General features: G+C 35.9%; 1 protein-coding gene across 1 annotated transcript in view; it reads right to left on the bottom strand.

The window, feature by feature from the left end:
• Positions 1-13,828, bottom strand: part of Lama2 (laminin subunit alpha 2) — a 581,125-nt gene that overhangs the window by 328,073 nt on the left and 239,224 nt on the right. Inside the window, exons 8-10 of the mRNA XM_059272617.1 lie at positions 12,375-12,553; positions 6,016-6,115; positions 1,771-1,931 (exon numbers count right to left, since the gene is read on the bottom strand). Coding sequence (XP_059128600.1) covers positions 1,771-1,931; positions 6,016-6,115; positions 12,375-12,553 — 440 coding nt within the window. The remainder of the gene's footprint in view (positions 1-1,770; positions 1,932-6,015; positions 6,116-12,374; positions 12,554-13,828) is intronic.

Raw genomic sequence — 13,828 nt, 5'->3', positions numbered from 1 at the left:
AGCCAATGAAGTGAGGTTTGACCCTCTCCTTTGTCAGTCTTTCCTTAAATGTAGCAGATGCCCAATCTTTCTTTAAAGGTGTGTCTCTGAAAATGAATCCTTGCTCCTGCTTAAGTTCCCTGTATCCTACAGACTCACGAAGTTCCTCTCCCACTTGAAGCTTAGCTCTGCCTGTCCTGCACTCGAGCAAGTGACAAGATCAGAGCATACACAAGATCCTTCTCAGTGCATATTAGAGGAGAAGAACTGAAGGCTGTAGAATTGTCCCAACAGCATTCAGAATGGGGCGGGGGTCCGGCGCGGGTGTCTGAAGCAAGCTGCCACTCAATCATTGCTGTCCAGAGCTGGACTTAGAGAGCAGTTTTCATTTCAGGTAATAGTAGAATGAAATGCACTAAATCTAGAAAATTTATTGTATTCCAATATATGAGAGCTTTCACAATGGCTTTCTGTTCACTGTGTAGGCAGTAAGTGGTCCACTTTCAAGATAGATGCTTAAATAGTCTCTAATACAATGCATGCTTATTATGTAAATATAATATGTATATAGTTTTGTTATTGTTATTGTATACAAAAAGTATACATAAAATACACAAATAATATACTATGTAGCATATTTTAGAAATGCATTTAAGCCGGGCGGTGGTGGCGCACGCCTTTAATCCCAGCACTCGGGAGGCAGAGCCAGGCGGATCTCTGTGAGTTCGAGGCCAGCCTGGGATACCAAGTGAGTCCCAGGAAAGGCGCAAAGCTACACAGAGAAACCCTGTCTCGAAAAACCAAAAAAAAAAAAAAAAAAAAAAAAAAAAAAAAAGAAAAAAAGAAATGCATTTACTAATAGGCACTTAAATATTATAAATATTTTATTATGCTGTAGTATTTGTGCATATACACCAAAATTCATGTATACCTACTATTATCATATATTCCTAGATAGGCATAATAAATTAAAGGAAAGACTTAATTTTTCTTGCTCTTAATATGGCCTATCAAAGATATCAAAATTGGTTTTATGTTTATAATAATGTGGCATGCCACCATTTTGGAAAGATTCCTTATTCACTTGGTTAATACAATTATGCACTAGTCAGAGCACCATGGAACAGACTTCTGTACCTGAAGCAAATTAGTCCTATCATTTCAGACTTGTGCATACCTCTGTTTCCTATATGTGTGAAGGCTGCAGGTGTAATAAGTCCCTTAGTGTTGACATGGTGAGCTGTTAGCTGATTATGTACAACATATAAAATTGCCTTTCTGAAAGTACCCATGGGAGAACACATAGAATCTTTAATCAATTCCACTAGGCCTTCTTACACTTTGATAATTAAATAGAAGAATTTAAGTATGGTGAGAATTTTAAAGCTTATCTCCATTCAGATCTCATAGAATTATTGTTTTTTTAATCCAGAATTAAATCCTTGACAGAACTATTTTCTGAAGTGGCTCTAAAGGTGCATATTTTTAAATTTGAAACAACTACTTTTTCAAGTGATGCATACATTTTTGTGCAATGGGAGAAAGATCATTTGTTATAAAATGGCATAGACCACTAAGGGGGCCTATGTATTTGCAGAATTTATATGAACGCAGGTGTGGCAGTGAATCTGGTCAGCATTTAATGACACTTACAGCATCACTATGCCCGTAACAGGTAGTCATATGCACAGGAGAAGGTTTACATGTCAAACGGCAGCAGACATAGCAGAGAAGCCAAGGGAATCTGTCCCCTGTTTCAACAGTGGGACACGGCTGGATTAAACAACGTACCTTACAGCTACAGGGCCCAACACAAGGGTCCTCATTTGTGCTCCCTAAACCACTGCAGTTACAGGGTTGGCAGTCTGGGTAGCCACTGTAGCCCCTGACACACCGATCACAGCTCAGGCCCCCAAAGCCAATTTTGCAGTGACAGGATCCAGGCATTAAACCTGAGGGAAGAAGCATTACATATCAGCACTTTCAAAGGAAACACACAAGTTAGTTCTTGAGGCTTGAATTGTAGTAACTTTGAAGTTGGATTCTGATCACAAAATTAGTTTTTTTTTTAATTTTTATTATTTAAAACAATTTAAATTTAAGTATACTTTGTTCCTATTCTTCCCTTTCCCTAAGTCCTTCCAGATCTTCCCTCCTTCCCTACTCATTCACCTTTAAGTTCTTTCTTAACAAACAAACAAAACCAATACAACAGCAAAACCTAGAAAACAGAATACAACACCCCCCCCCCAAAACACCCCCACCACACACACACACAGAGCAAACTGTAACCAATAAAATTACACACAAAAACTGTGAGGTCAGCTACTCCTGAACATGAGGCCTTATCCTGGAGTGGTCGATGTACCCAGTGTCTGTTGGAGAAAACTGATTTTCCTTCTTTCAGCAGGTATTCAGGACAGCTCAGTTGTTAACCTTTATCCTAGTGGCTAGGTTTTCATTCATTTTAAAAATATAACATAATAAAACAGAAACTATCACATCGAAGTTGGACAAGACAAATAAACAGAAGGAAAAGAGCCCCAGGAGAAGACACAATAATCAGAAACATACTTCTTCTCACACCCAGGAATCCCATAAAAACACTAACTGAAAGCCATAATATACATACAAAGGATCTGGTGCAGACCCATACAGGTCCTTTGCGTTCTGCTTTAGTCTCCTAGTTCATATGAGCTTTGCTCAGGTTGGTTTAGATGGCCTTCTTTTCTTGTGTACACCAGTAAAGCTAATACTAAAAGATCTGGAGCCTAAATAAAGATGCCAGAGGGGCTGGGGAGATGGTTCAGCAGTGAAGAGCACTTGTTGCTCTTACAGAGGACCCAGGTTTGGTTCAAAGCATCAACATGCTGACTCAAAATCACCTCCAGTTTCAGGGGATCCAACAAGCTCTTCTGGCCTGTGCTGGTACCAAGCACTCAAATAGTATATATACTTGCTACCTGCAGGCAAAACATCCCTACACATAAAATGAAATAAATAGATCTAAAAGTCTGAAAAATAAAGTTTAAATACTGGAGAGATGGTTCAGTGAATGAAGTGTGGGAGCATAAGGATCGGATTTCAATTCCTGGCACCCACAGAGAAGCTGAGTGGGGCAGGAGACACTGGTAAGTAGGATTAGGACTTGCAGAAATAGGCAGATCCCTGGAGCTGGTTGGCCCGCCAGTGTAGTCAAATGGATGAACTCTGGGTTTCACGAAAGACCCTGTCTTGAAAAACAAGGTAGACAGCTGTAAAGGAAGACAGCCTATGTTAATCTTTAACTGCCTACACACATGCCCACAAACCACACCCATGTATGTACCTACACACATGTATCTACACACATACTATATACATGCAAAATTTAAGAAAAATGAAGGACAAAAAGATGAAAGATGAAATATCTATCAAACTACAACTTCTGTGTGTGAAGGCTACAGAATACAACAGCAACAACAACAAAATAGCCAAGGGGTACTTTCCATAAAATTTAAAACTTATGGCACAACACTGGGAAGAATAGGCTGTGTTGTGTGCATATCTGGCAACTCATAATCCAGCCTGCCCCAGCACATCATAACAGATGCGGACATCCTTGGGAACAAAGATGGACTACTTAACAAGTTAGCATTGCTAATGTGATGTAGTGACACCCACAGCAATGTTAAAGAAAAGGCTGAATGGGGGTAGAACTGGAGTAGTGGGGTGAATATGATGAAAATACAGTGTATGAAATTCTCAACAAATTCATATAATATTTTTAAATTTTCAAAAAGAAAAGACTGAAGGCATTCATAGGAATAGATTTAGGACATGGAAGAGGGGCATGAGAGCTGTTGTAATTCCCTTTTCTTTTGACAGAGAAATGTTAAAGATAATATATCCACAAGAACACCTTTGGTCTCTCTTTAGGAATGATGTGAGGACTGCAATCTGTTGTTCATGCCTTTGATGATAAAGATAGGAAAAAAACTGTTGAATGAATGAATACTAGAAATAGGCCTTCAAAATAAGAGCAAATCAATAAAATGTGATCACCATCAGACAAAGACAAAGAATAATGAAATGCAACAATACTTCATGATAAGAAATCCTATCACTGAACAAAAGGAATATTGAACAGGAATAAATCAAGAATACACGCTATTACTATTAAGAGTATGTTTGCATAATGTGCACAGGAGTCGTGAAAAAATGACTGGAAATAGTAAACATAAAGAACATGTGTATATGTCAGGAAAGCATGCAGAAAAGTAAAACTTACATGTATATACTAATTAGGGACATGAAATATAATAGATTTAATACCTAAATATTTAGTTTACTTTGATAAAGATGTAATAAAGCAATTTTTGTTAGATTTTTGCTTCAAAACTACTGATTATTGGAGCTGAAGATATGGCTCGGTGGTTAAGAGCACTTGCTGCTCTTCCAGAGGACCCGGATTCAATACCCATGACCCACATGGCAGCTCACAACTGTCAACACATTCAGTTCCCCTTGAGGATCCAATGAAAGGTAAAATATGAAACAAAAAAGGAGGGGCAATATTAAAGTTTTTCTCTTCATATAATTTCATTTTTCTTGCTTCTAAACAACCACTACATTGTGTATTTATTTTTCTAATTTTTCTATTTCTAACAAATTTTTGAATAATGTACTAATTTTGGTGGGTCACTTAGTATTATTGATAATTGTGATTGACTTTTCCTTAAAAAAAGCAAAGAATTCATGATGGCAAGATTTAACTTTAAGGGTATCAGGGCAAAAATGCACACAGTCTTCATTATTTGCTACTTTAAAGTTGCTACTCCAATTCTCCAGGGCAATTGCCCTGTAATTAGCTCCCAAATATTAATTTTATTATTTTGCCATTTGATTCCTTGGTGTTGAGAGTTTATCATGAATTTCACTCCTCAAAGTATTTGGTTGCAACTCATAGTACCACCATCTGTAGTCCTTTGAATACACTTGGCATCAGCTACATCTCACAATGTGATTTCTATTTGCTGCCCAGTGCTGCACACAAATCTCTCAATGAATGCTGTCATTTTACACTGGACCCAGTGGAAGTTACAGAACAATCTAAGAAACAGGACAATGCTGTGGGATGTCTTTCTGTGTGTTGTGAATATGTGTTGCTCTGACTGGTTGATAAATGAAGGTGTTTGGCCAATGGTGAGGCAGAATAAGATTAGGTGGGACATTTCACTTGGAGAGAGAGGAAGAGGAAATCAGAGGCATAGGAGATGCCAGCTGCTGCCAGGAGAAGCAAGATGTAAAAGCACCAGTAAGCCATGGCCATGTGGCAACTTATAGATTAATAAAAATGAGTTAAGTTATAGGAGCTAGGTAGCAAGAAGCCTGAGCCATTAGGCCATATTGTTTGTAAGTAATAGAAGCCTCTGTGTGTTTACTTGGCCTCAAGCGACTGCAGGACAGAGAAGAGAGAGATTCATCTTGACCTCAGGGACCAGAGAAAAATTCCAGCTACAGGACAAGAAAATTTTATACATAATATGTATGTTTTATGCATAAACACTTTCTCTCTTTTTTATGTCCTTCCTCCCCCCCCAGACACACACACACACACACACACACACACATACACACACACACACACACACACAAGTAACTGTCATATAAAATCATTTTTCTCAAGGACATAGAGGACATAGGTCTCATAAGATTATACTGCCTGATGACATCATGCTTTGTATAATACACACTATGGCATTTCTACAACTAAACTGCTTATGACAAATTTCTCAGAATTTATGTCTACAATAAAGTGCCATGTTACTGTACACATACATCAGAGCAGATGATCGTTTTTTTTTCTTTTCAAACAGCATGGTTCAGCACAAAACAAATTATTATAGTGAATAAAAATAGCTTCCTAGAAGGCACACTGTTAGATGTCAGAATCCTGACGATGGGAATGGAATTACTGCGAATTTCTCTGAAAAGAATGATGCTTGGCATCCTCTCATCTTCTCATCAGAGCAGCGGTCCTCTACTGTGCCTCACCTCGTCGGGCATATTTCTCATCCTTGACACAGACTTCACTTAAGGAGCCAACGGGATCACAGTGACATGGCTGGCATGGTCTTGGATAATTTGGTGACACCTGGAAAAAAAGTAATTGAAATTGTTTCAATCAAGTGTAATAAAAATTCCAGTATTTTCAGCTCAATTGCAAACAATATGGGACCAATCAGTTTTAAAAATACATAACAAATTATTTTGATAAAATTATAAGAATTATAACAATCTTTGACACAGATTGGTGGGCTTCTAAAATTGAATTTTTTTCTCAGTGCGTACACAAAGTAAAGGGTCTGACATCACTAATCTGTAGATAATTGTTATTTAGATTCAATAATCAATAAGATTTTTCTGTGTTTCATTTCTTCCTCGCTTTTTCAAAGCTTGCATAAAGGAAACCACAGACAAAGAGTATACTTAAAGGAACATATTTTATAACCACTGCATTATTTTCATAATGAAATGATGATATTTGGTTAGGATACTCAAATATATATTCCATAATTTAACCTGCCTGCTCATTATATGTTTTAATTTGATATGGTTTAAAATCAGCATCATCAATTCCCTTCCCAATTTACTTTTCAAGAACTTTCACACTGACCATAGCATAGTTATTTAAATACAAATTTATATTTGCTGCTCAAAAGAGGCACAGTTAAATATTTAAGTTAGAAACCTGGTTCTAGGAGCCTGTATAACTTGGGAAGAAACTTTCAGACTCGGTAAGCAGAAGTTGAGCTCACATCCCGGTGGGGCATGTGCAGCCCTGACCCTTCATGTTGGTACCAGGGCAATCACAATTGCTTCAAAGATGTTCTAAAGAGGAAATGAAGAGGGATGGCATGGAAGGTATCTCACGAGATCCCTGACACACAGTAAATGCTTAGAGTCAGTCACAAGTAGCATTGACTGTTGAATATTTTAATTAAACAATTCTAAACTGCTCACAATACTGCACACACATTTGTTTTCCAGATGGCCTGGTGGAAAACAAAAACCATAAACTGGTTTCCCAGGAAATGAATATACAGGAATGTACATTTTTTCCCAGTAGACTATATCTTTCATAAGTGTCTATACCTAGTTTTATTTTTAAGGAGGAATTTTTTTTGCTAATGTAAATTATTATGTAAAAACTAGACTTGATTATATATCTAATTAAATAGGACTCAAGTTCACAACAGTTTAAAAACCATTGTTTGTTTAAGAAACTTTTAATCATGTCCTCATGGAGCTATAGTACTGTCCCTAACACAGACATGAGCCATGTTCTCTACCTTAAACAAGCTTATGGGACCAAAAGATTTATAAGATACTGATTTAAAAAAAGTCATAAAAAATAGACATACCCAAAGAGCCTCTAGGATCAAATGCTACAACCCATCACATTTAATTCAAACAGTAATTTTTATATTTGTATTTATTATTTTTTATTATTATTATTACTATTATTATTATTTTGATTATTTTAAAACCAAAATTGATGTTTGAAGAACAGAAAGAAAAATCTGCTGAAGAGAGGTCTGTGGAGGGATGGGTATCCACATCTGTATACTAACATCCCCCCACAGCTTAACTGATCCACTCTACATAAAAAAAAAAGTCATTCACGAGAAGCCAAGATGGAAAGAACTAAAAAGAAAAAGAGAAACTTGAATAGAGTTTTCAGTGCTTTGCACCAAGTAAACAGGGTTTAAATGAACTTAGAAATGTAAGTTAAGCTCCATGAGCTTTCCATCAGCTGTCTCTCAAGCAGCAAATGCTCTCCTCCACCATTCTATGCATCAGCAAGTTTACTTTACTTAGGACACATTCAAAATCTTCAGAGGAAGAAAATGGGATCCAGGAGGTTTGCACTTTATCACCCCAAAAGCACTGTTAGATTGTGTATTTGGAGGCGTGAGAAGAAACAAGAAAACGCAGTAATCATTTAAGAAAGAAAAGTCAATAAAAGTGGACCCCAAGGAAACCCAGGATTGAAATTAACATACAAGCAAGCCAATATAGGAACTGTGGATGTGTCAAAGAATTCAAAGAATGATGTTTATGAGTGATGCATGAAGTATTTCAGCTGAAAAACACAAAGTATAAGGGGGGGGGGGGTGAACAAAAGCCAAACTCCAGACAGCCCAAAAAAGCAAAAATCTCAATTTTTCAAATTCACTGGATGTGTTTGATTTCAGATTACAATTAGCAATTGTGCGTGTATGGGGCAAGTAATCCACCCAATGACAAATGTCAGATATTCAATTTGAAAAATAGAAAAGAAATAAAAAGTGAGTACAACCTCAGCAACCTGCAGGGAACAATTAAGCAACCTGACACCCAGGTATGTAGTCCCAGAAAGGAGAAAGAGAATCTAGATCAAATAATAGTGTTGATGAAATAATGGTCCATCAGGTATGGCGATCTTGGCATTTGAGAGGTGGAGGCAGGAGTGGAATATCACAGGCAACCTCAGCTACGAGTTTAGGCACCAGTTGGGCTATATGAAACCCTGTCTCAACAAAACAATAAAATAAATATCCGAAAATACTCTCAATGTGGATCAAAATCAAAGTCAATTGCTATGAGAAGCTCAGTGAACCATGTAAGATAAGCACAGAAGAAACCAGACGACACACTGCTGTGTGCTGAGTTGGAGGCTATTTTGTGTAAAGTGACGACTGGTAACGTGCAGGTGCTGCATGATGTCAGTTTCTGTCTGTTTAGCACCCTTCTACCCTGTGTCTTTTCTCTTCCTTTCTTTCTTATCACAAATGTAAAAATAGTTATTTGCTTGTAGAACATACACAGACCATGCACTTAATCTGATTGATAGGTAAGAAAGTTTTCCAATATTTAGAATAATTGCTGAGAAGCAATCTAAAGAGGTCTCTAGAAGGCAGTGGCATTGGGACAAGCCCCAACTGCCAGAACTCTGGAGACTGAAGCTAGAGAGAAATGAATTTGAAGCCAGTCTGGACTGCAAAGTGAGTTTCAAACTATCCTTAACTATTTAGTAAAACCCTGGCTCAAATACAATCAATGAAGTCTTTCTATCAGATAATGAATTAACAAGGATTACACATAGTAGGAACAAGAAACAAATGCTAGGTGTGCTTTTCATAAGGACTGATGAAATCCAGCAGACAATGGTACCTCACTTGTAAAATGATCTAGGCTTTAAAAAGGAATAGGGGATGGTCAACACACAAACTAAACCCTCATGCTAAAAGTTTCACTGCTTAGAAGAAAAAAATACTCTGAAAAATAAGATGCATCAGAATGATCTATGAAGACTAGTCTATAATTTTAAACATACACACGTCTGGCTAGGAGATTTCAATTTGATAACAGCTACATTGTGAGATGTAGCATGAATCTTAAAAGTTCTTATTAATAAAATCAAACCTGAGCCAGATATTGGGGTAAACTGGAAGATCAGAGAACCAGAACAAGCCACAGCTAACCTCACCTGGCCAACTTCTCAGCTGGTCTTGTTTCCTCAGACTGGAAGCTTCTGTGTCCTCATCCCAATGGCTCTCAGCTGAACTGCTGCTGCTAGAAGCCTGAAAGCTTAACCAGCCAAATGCTTAACCAGCCAAATGCTTCTAGTTCCTGGTCCTCACGCCTTATATATTTTTCTGCCTTCTACCACCACTCCCTTGGATTAAAGGCTCGCTTTCTGGGATTAAAGGTGTGTGTCGCCATGCCTGGCTGTTTCCAATGTGGCCTTGAACTCACAGAGATCCAGAGGGATTTCTACCTCTGGAGTGCTAGGATTAAAGGTGTGAGTGTCACCATTTTCTAGCCTCTGTATCTAGTGACTATCTGTTCTCTGAACCCAGATAAATTTATTAGGGTGCACAATATTTTGGGGAACACAATACCACCACAGTGAGACTCTGCCATACACACAAAAAATAAAAATGCAAAACCTATTAGGTTTAGCCACATATCTAATTTTAAAAATTAATTAATATCAAATTTCATTCCAAGCATCCATGAACCATTCCATTCCAAGAATCCATGAAGCATCCATAAATGTATAGCTCGGGTGTCTCACTGGGAAATTCTAGTCTGAAATGTATTAAATGTTTGGAAGAGATTTAATTTCAATCATATGTAAATTATTTTTTTTTTAAATCTGAGGAAAAGGAAGTATTTCCTAGTTCTTTTGTTTGAGGCTGGTAAACCATACTACAAATGACTGACAAAGATATTGTAAAAACACAAAATTAAAGTCCTAACTCCCTCATTCAGCAAAACAAAAATCCTTGACTAAATAAAAACATCTCATGCATGAAAATTACAGTATTTTATAAATAAACCAGATTTAATACACAAATGCAAAATTGTTTCTATGCTCTGCAAATGAATAAAAGCTAACCATATTAACACGCAAAGTGAAAACACATATATTTATTTTAATAGATGCAGAAAAGCATTTGAAAAATGCTTCAGAATTTTTTTATTATAAAAATGCTCAGCTACCTGGGAAGAGCAGAGAAGTTGCTGAATCTGATAAAAGGCACCCATAAAAATCCCATAACTCACATCATGCTCAATAGTGAATTATTATGTTTATATTTAAAGTGAGAACAAAATAAAAATGTCAGCTCTCAGCAATTCTATTTAACATCAGCATAAATATTTCAAAGTAAAGAGTGAGTCTGACATTATTTGTAGACAAGAATCTAAGTGTGCAATTCTAAAGAATACCATAAGATTACTAGAACCAACAAATGAATTTTCAATGAGTACAAATGATAAACTTAGAATTAATTTTTTAATAATAAAATGCAAGAATCTGGAAAAAAGTTTTACTGTTTAGTACTGTTTAGTTTAATTTATTACTTTAGACACAATACAAACAAAAGGATAATTTCAATTTAATCAAGAGTTTGTAAGACCTCTATTCCAAAATTACTGTTATGGATAATTTTGAAAAGTACATACAGACATGATATGTTCATAAAATGACTCAACATTAACATGATATTCCTTCTCTCCCTATTTATACATAGGTTCTAAACAAGTTGCAAGCAATATTGTCTTTATTTGAGACATTGATTGTAAAATTTTTGAGTAACAAACTGGTGTTCTCTTGACCAGTCTGAAAACATATACATACAAGTAACATTATGCAGACCAGACACAAACATACACACACACACACACACACACACACACACACACACACACATGCACACAATTAATGATAAAAGGGGCCATGAATTTTAAAAACCAAAAGGGTAGGTGGGAGCACATAGGAGAGTTTAGAGGAAAAACACAGGAAGTAGAAAATTATATAATTATATATAAGTAATATATATAAGTAAAAGAAATAATTTTAAATTTTTTATGGAAATGCAAATAAACTACTGAAGAGAGAGCCTTGTTCAAATGCAGTATAAAGTGGGTGAACCTGTACTGTTTGACTCAAAGTACATTGATGTTGGTGGACATAGAATATGACTTACAAGTTGATCCACATTGTATGGCCATATCATATGATTCCTAAATAACTAGATGTAAGTCTAAATCATTATTTCACACCAAATATAAAAATTTGCTCAAGATATTGTTTAAAAATTAAAAATGGAAAATTTCTAAATTGAAAAAGAATAATATCTTTACTTGAACAGGTGCTTCATGATAGAAGATACACAAATGGCCAACAGGCACTTGAGATCAAAATTAAATATACAATGAGATAATTTCAAACCATCAGAATGACTAAGATCAAAAAGGATTGTCAACCACAAACATCAGTGGAGACATGGAACTCATAGACATCAAACATTTTTGGTAAACATGTAAATGTCATTGATAATTTGATAATAATGTAGAAATTTCTTATAAATTTTAATACACCTGAATACCCATCAATGGGAGAATGGATTGAGTCATTTCATATGTTGATGTAAAGAAATATTATGAGTTCTTTTAAGTAAACAATTATTGGTGCACATAACATTGCTAAATAAATCTTCAAATTTTATGATGGAAGAAATAAAGACACAAATGAACAAGTACTGTATGATTCTAGTTTTTATTGTTGCTGTTGAATATTTACTGAAACATAAACTTAATTAATTTTCTAAGATCAGAAGACAGTTTTGCACAGATGCAGCTCAATTTGAAGAAGTCAAAGGAGACACTTCTGGAGTCATTATGACATTGCATACCACATCCTTAAAGAAGTATAGCACACTTTCAGGTAAGAAAAGTTCTCAGTCACATTTTAAAGGGTGAAGCACAATATTTTAGAGATGCTATTAAAGTCAGTTTGGGGTACATAACTCTTATGAAAAATCAAAAATAGAACTTTATGAAAGAAAAGTATGCCTTACCCCTTTTGGTCTGAAGAATCCATCAATACATGTCTCACAGTTTATCCCAGCTGTGTTTTGTGTGCAGTTGATGCACACACCCCCTCCGATGTACTTTCCATGTATGTTTAAGCTTAGATTTCTTCTGGCAACATTTTCATCATAATAGCACTCTTCAGCTTTTCCATGACAATTGCATGCTACAGTCAAAATAAAAAACAGTAAATACCAACATCATGTTTTAAATATATTTAAAAATATTTTACTATACATATAGCATAGACACACAAATCCTGAAAAGCATTTATACTTATTACATATATGTCAATAAATTCATTCTTGTAATAGAATTTGAAATAATTAAAATTTATAAGTTCAATTGAGTAGAGAAATGCCAATAGTTCACTGGTTTTTCAAATCTAACTACAGTTTCATATAGTTCAGTCTACACTCTTATGACAGATAAATTGTCAAACAAAGCACCAAATGATTAACAATCATGTAATCTATGATGAATAATGCCCATGTGTGACCCTTTGTACTACATCCTGTGGGTAAAATAGATAGGGAGGAGTTAATTAGTCCCATTTTTCATCATTAATAACAAACAAAACTTTTCAATAGGCTAGATTCTCTGCTAGTCATTTTATATTTGCTAGTATTGATTTCAATTACAATAATACCCTCTTCATACATCACTAAACCAAGTTAGAGACAGGGGCAGTCGCTTACAAGGCACAGTTTTTGGTATTGGACACTATTCTCGAGTGAGACTCGGAAATCTGCATTTCAAACTACTGGTATAGTCCTCTCACATCCTTTGTAGCCAATGAGACAGATGTGTGGTAGGTATCAAAAAATCAGGACAGAATGAGAGCCCAAGGTAGTTTGGGTTGGATGTCCTTACCCTTGATTACCAGTCATGTGATATAAGTAATGTCCTCCATTCACTGGGACTCAGTTTCCACGTAAAGCATAAGACAGTCAATAGTCATTAGCAGATAGGGATGTTTAAAAGCATCAAATGAGATGATGCATGCAACACCATTACCATAATGCCTTTTAGATAAGTTCAATTGATTTGTCCTGCTCTTCACCCTCTTTATCTTTTTCATGTTGCATTATAGGAATTCAAGACAGTGGGGAAAAATCACTTTTCCCAGAAAAGACTGGGTAAAGCTTTGAAATATATGTGGGATTTTTATGAGAGTGAGAATCAGGGAAAGATATTTGTGAAGTCTCCTTCCACCCATAGATTTGGTTATCTGTTCTTTCATTGATTTGTTTTTGTGTAGCAGAGGGCAGACACATGTGTGTACACACACACACACACACACGCACACACACACATGAGTGTGCATGTATGTACACAGCTGTTTTATATATGTATATACTCTGCTGAGCTGCCTGACCTTACAATAATTGCCTTTCCATATCAGCATGGGTATTACCTAAGGCTACACAGAATACTACTA

This window comes from Peromyscus eremicus, chromosome 8b (genome assembly GCF_949786415.1).
Source record: "Peromyscus eremicus chromosome 8b, PerEre_H2_v1, whole genome shotgun sequence".
Classification (NCBI taxonomy): domain Eukaryota; kingdom Metazoa; phylum Chordata; class Mammalia; order Rodentia; family Cricetidae; genus Peromyscus; species Peromyscus eremicus.
Note: the sequence above shows the minus strand (reverse complement) of the source record. Positions and strands in the feature narration are given on the sequence as shown.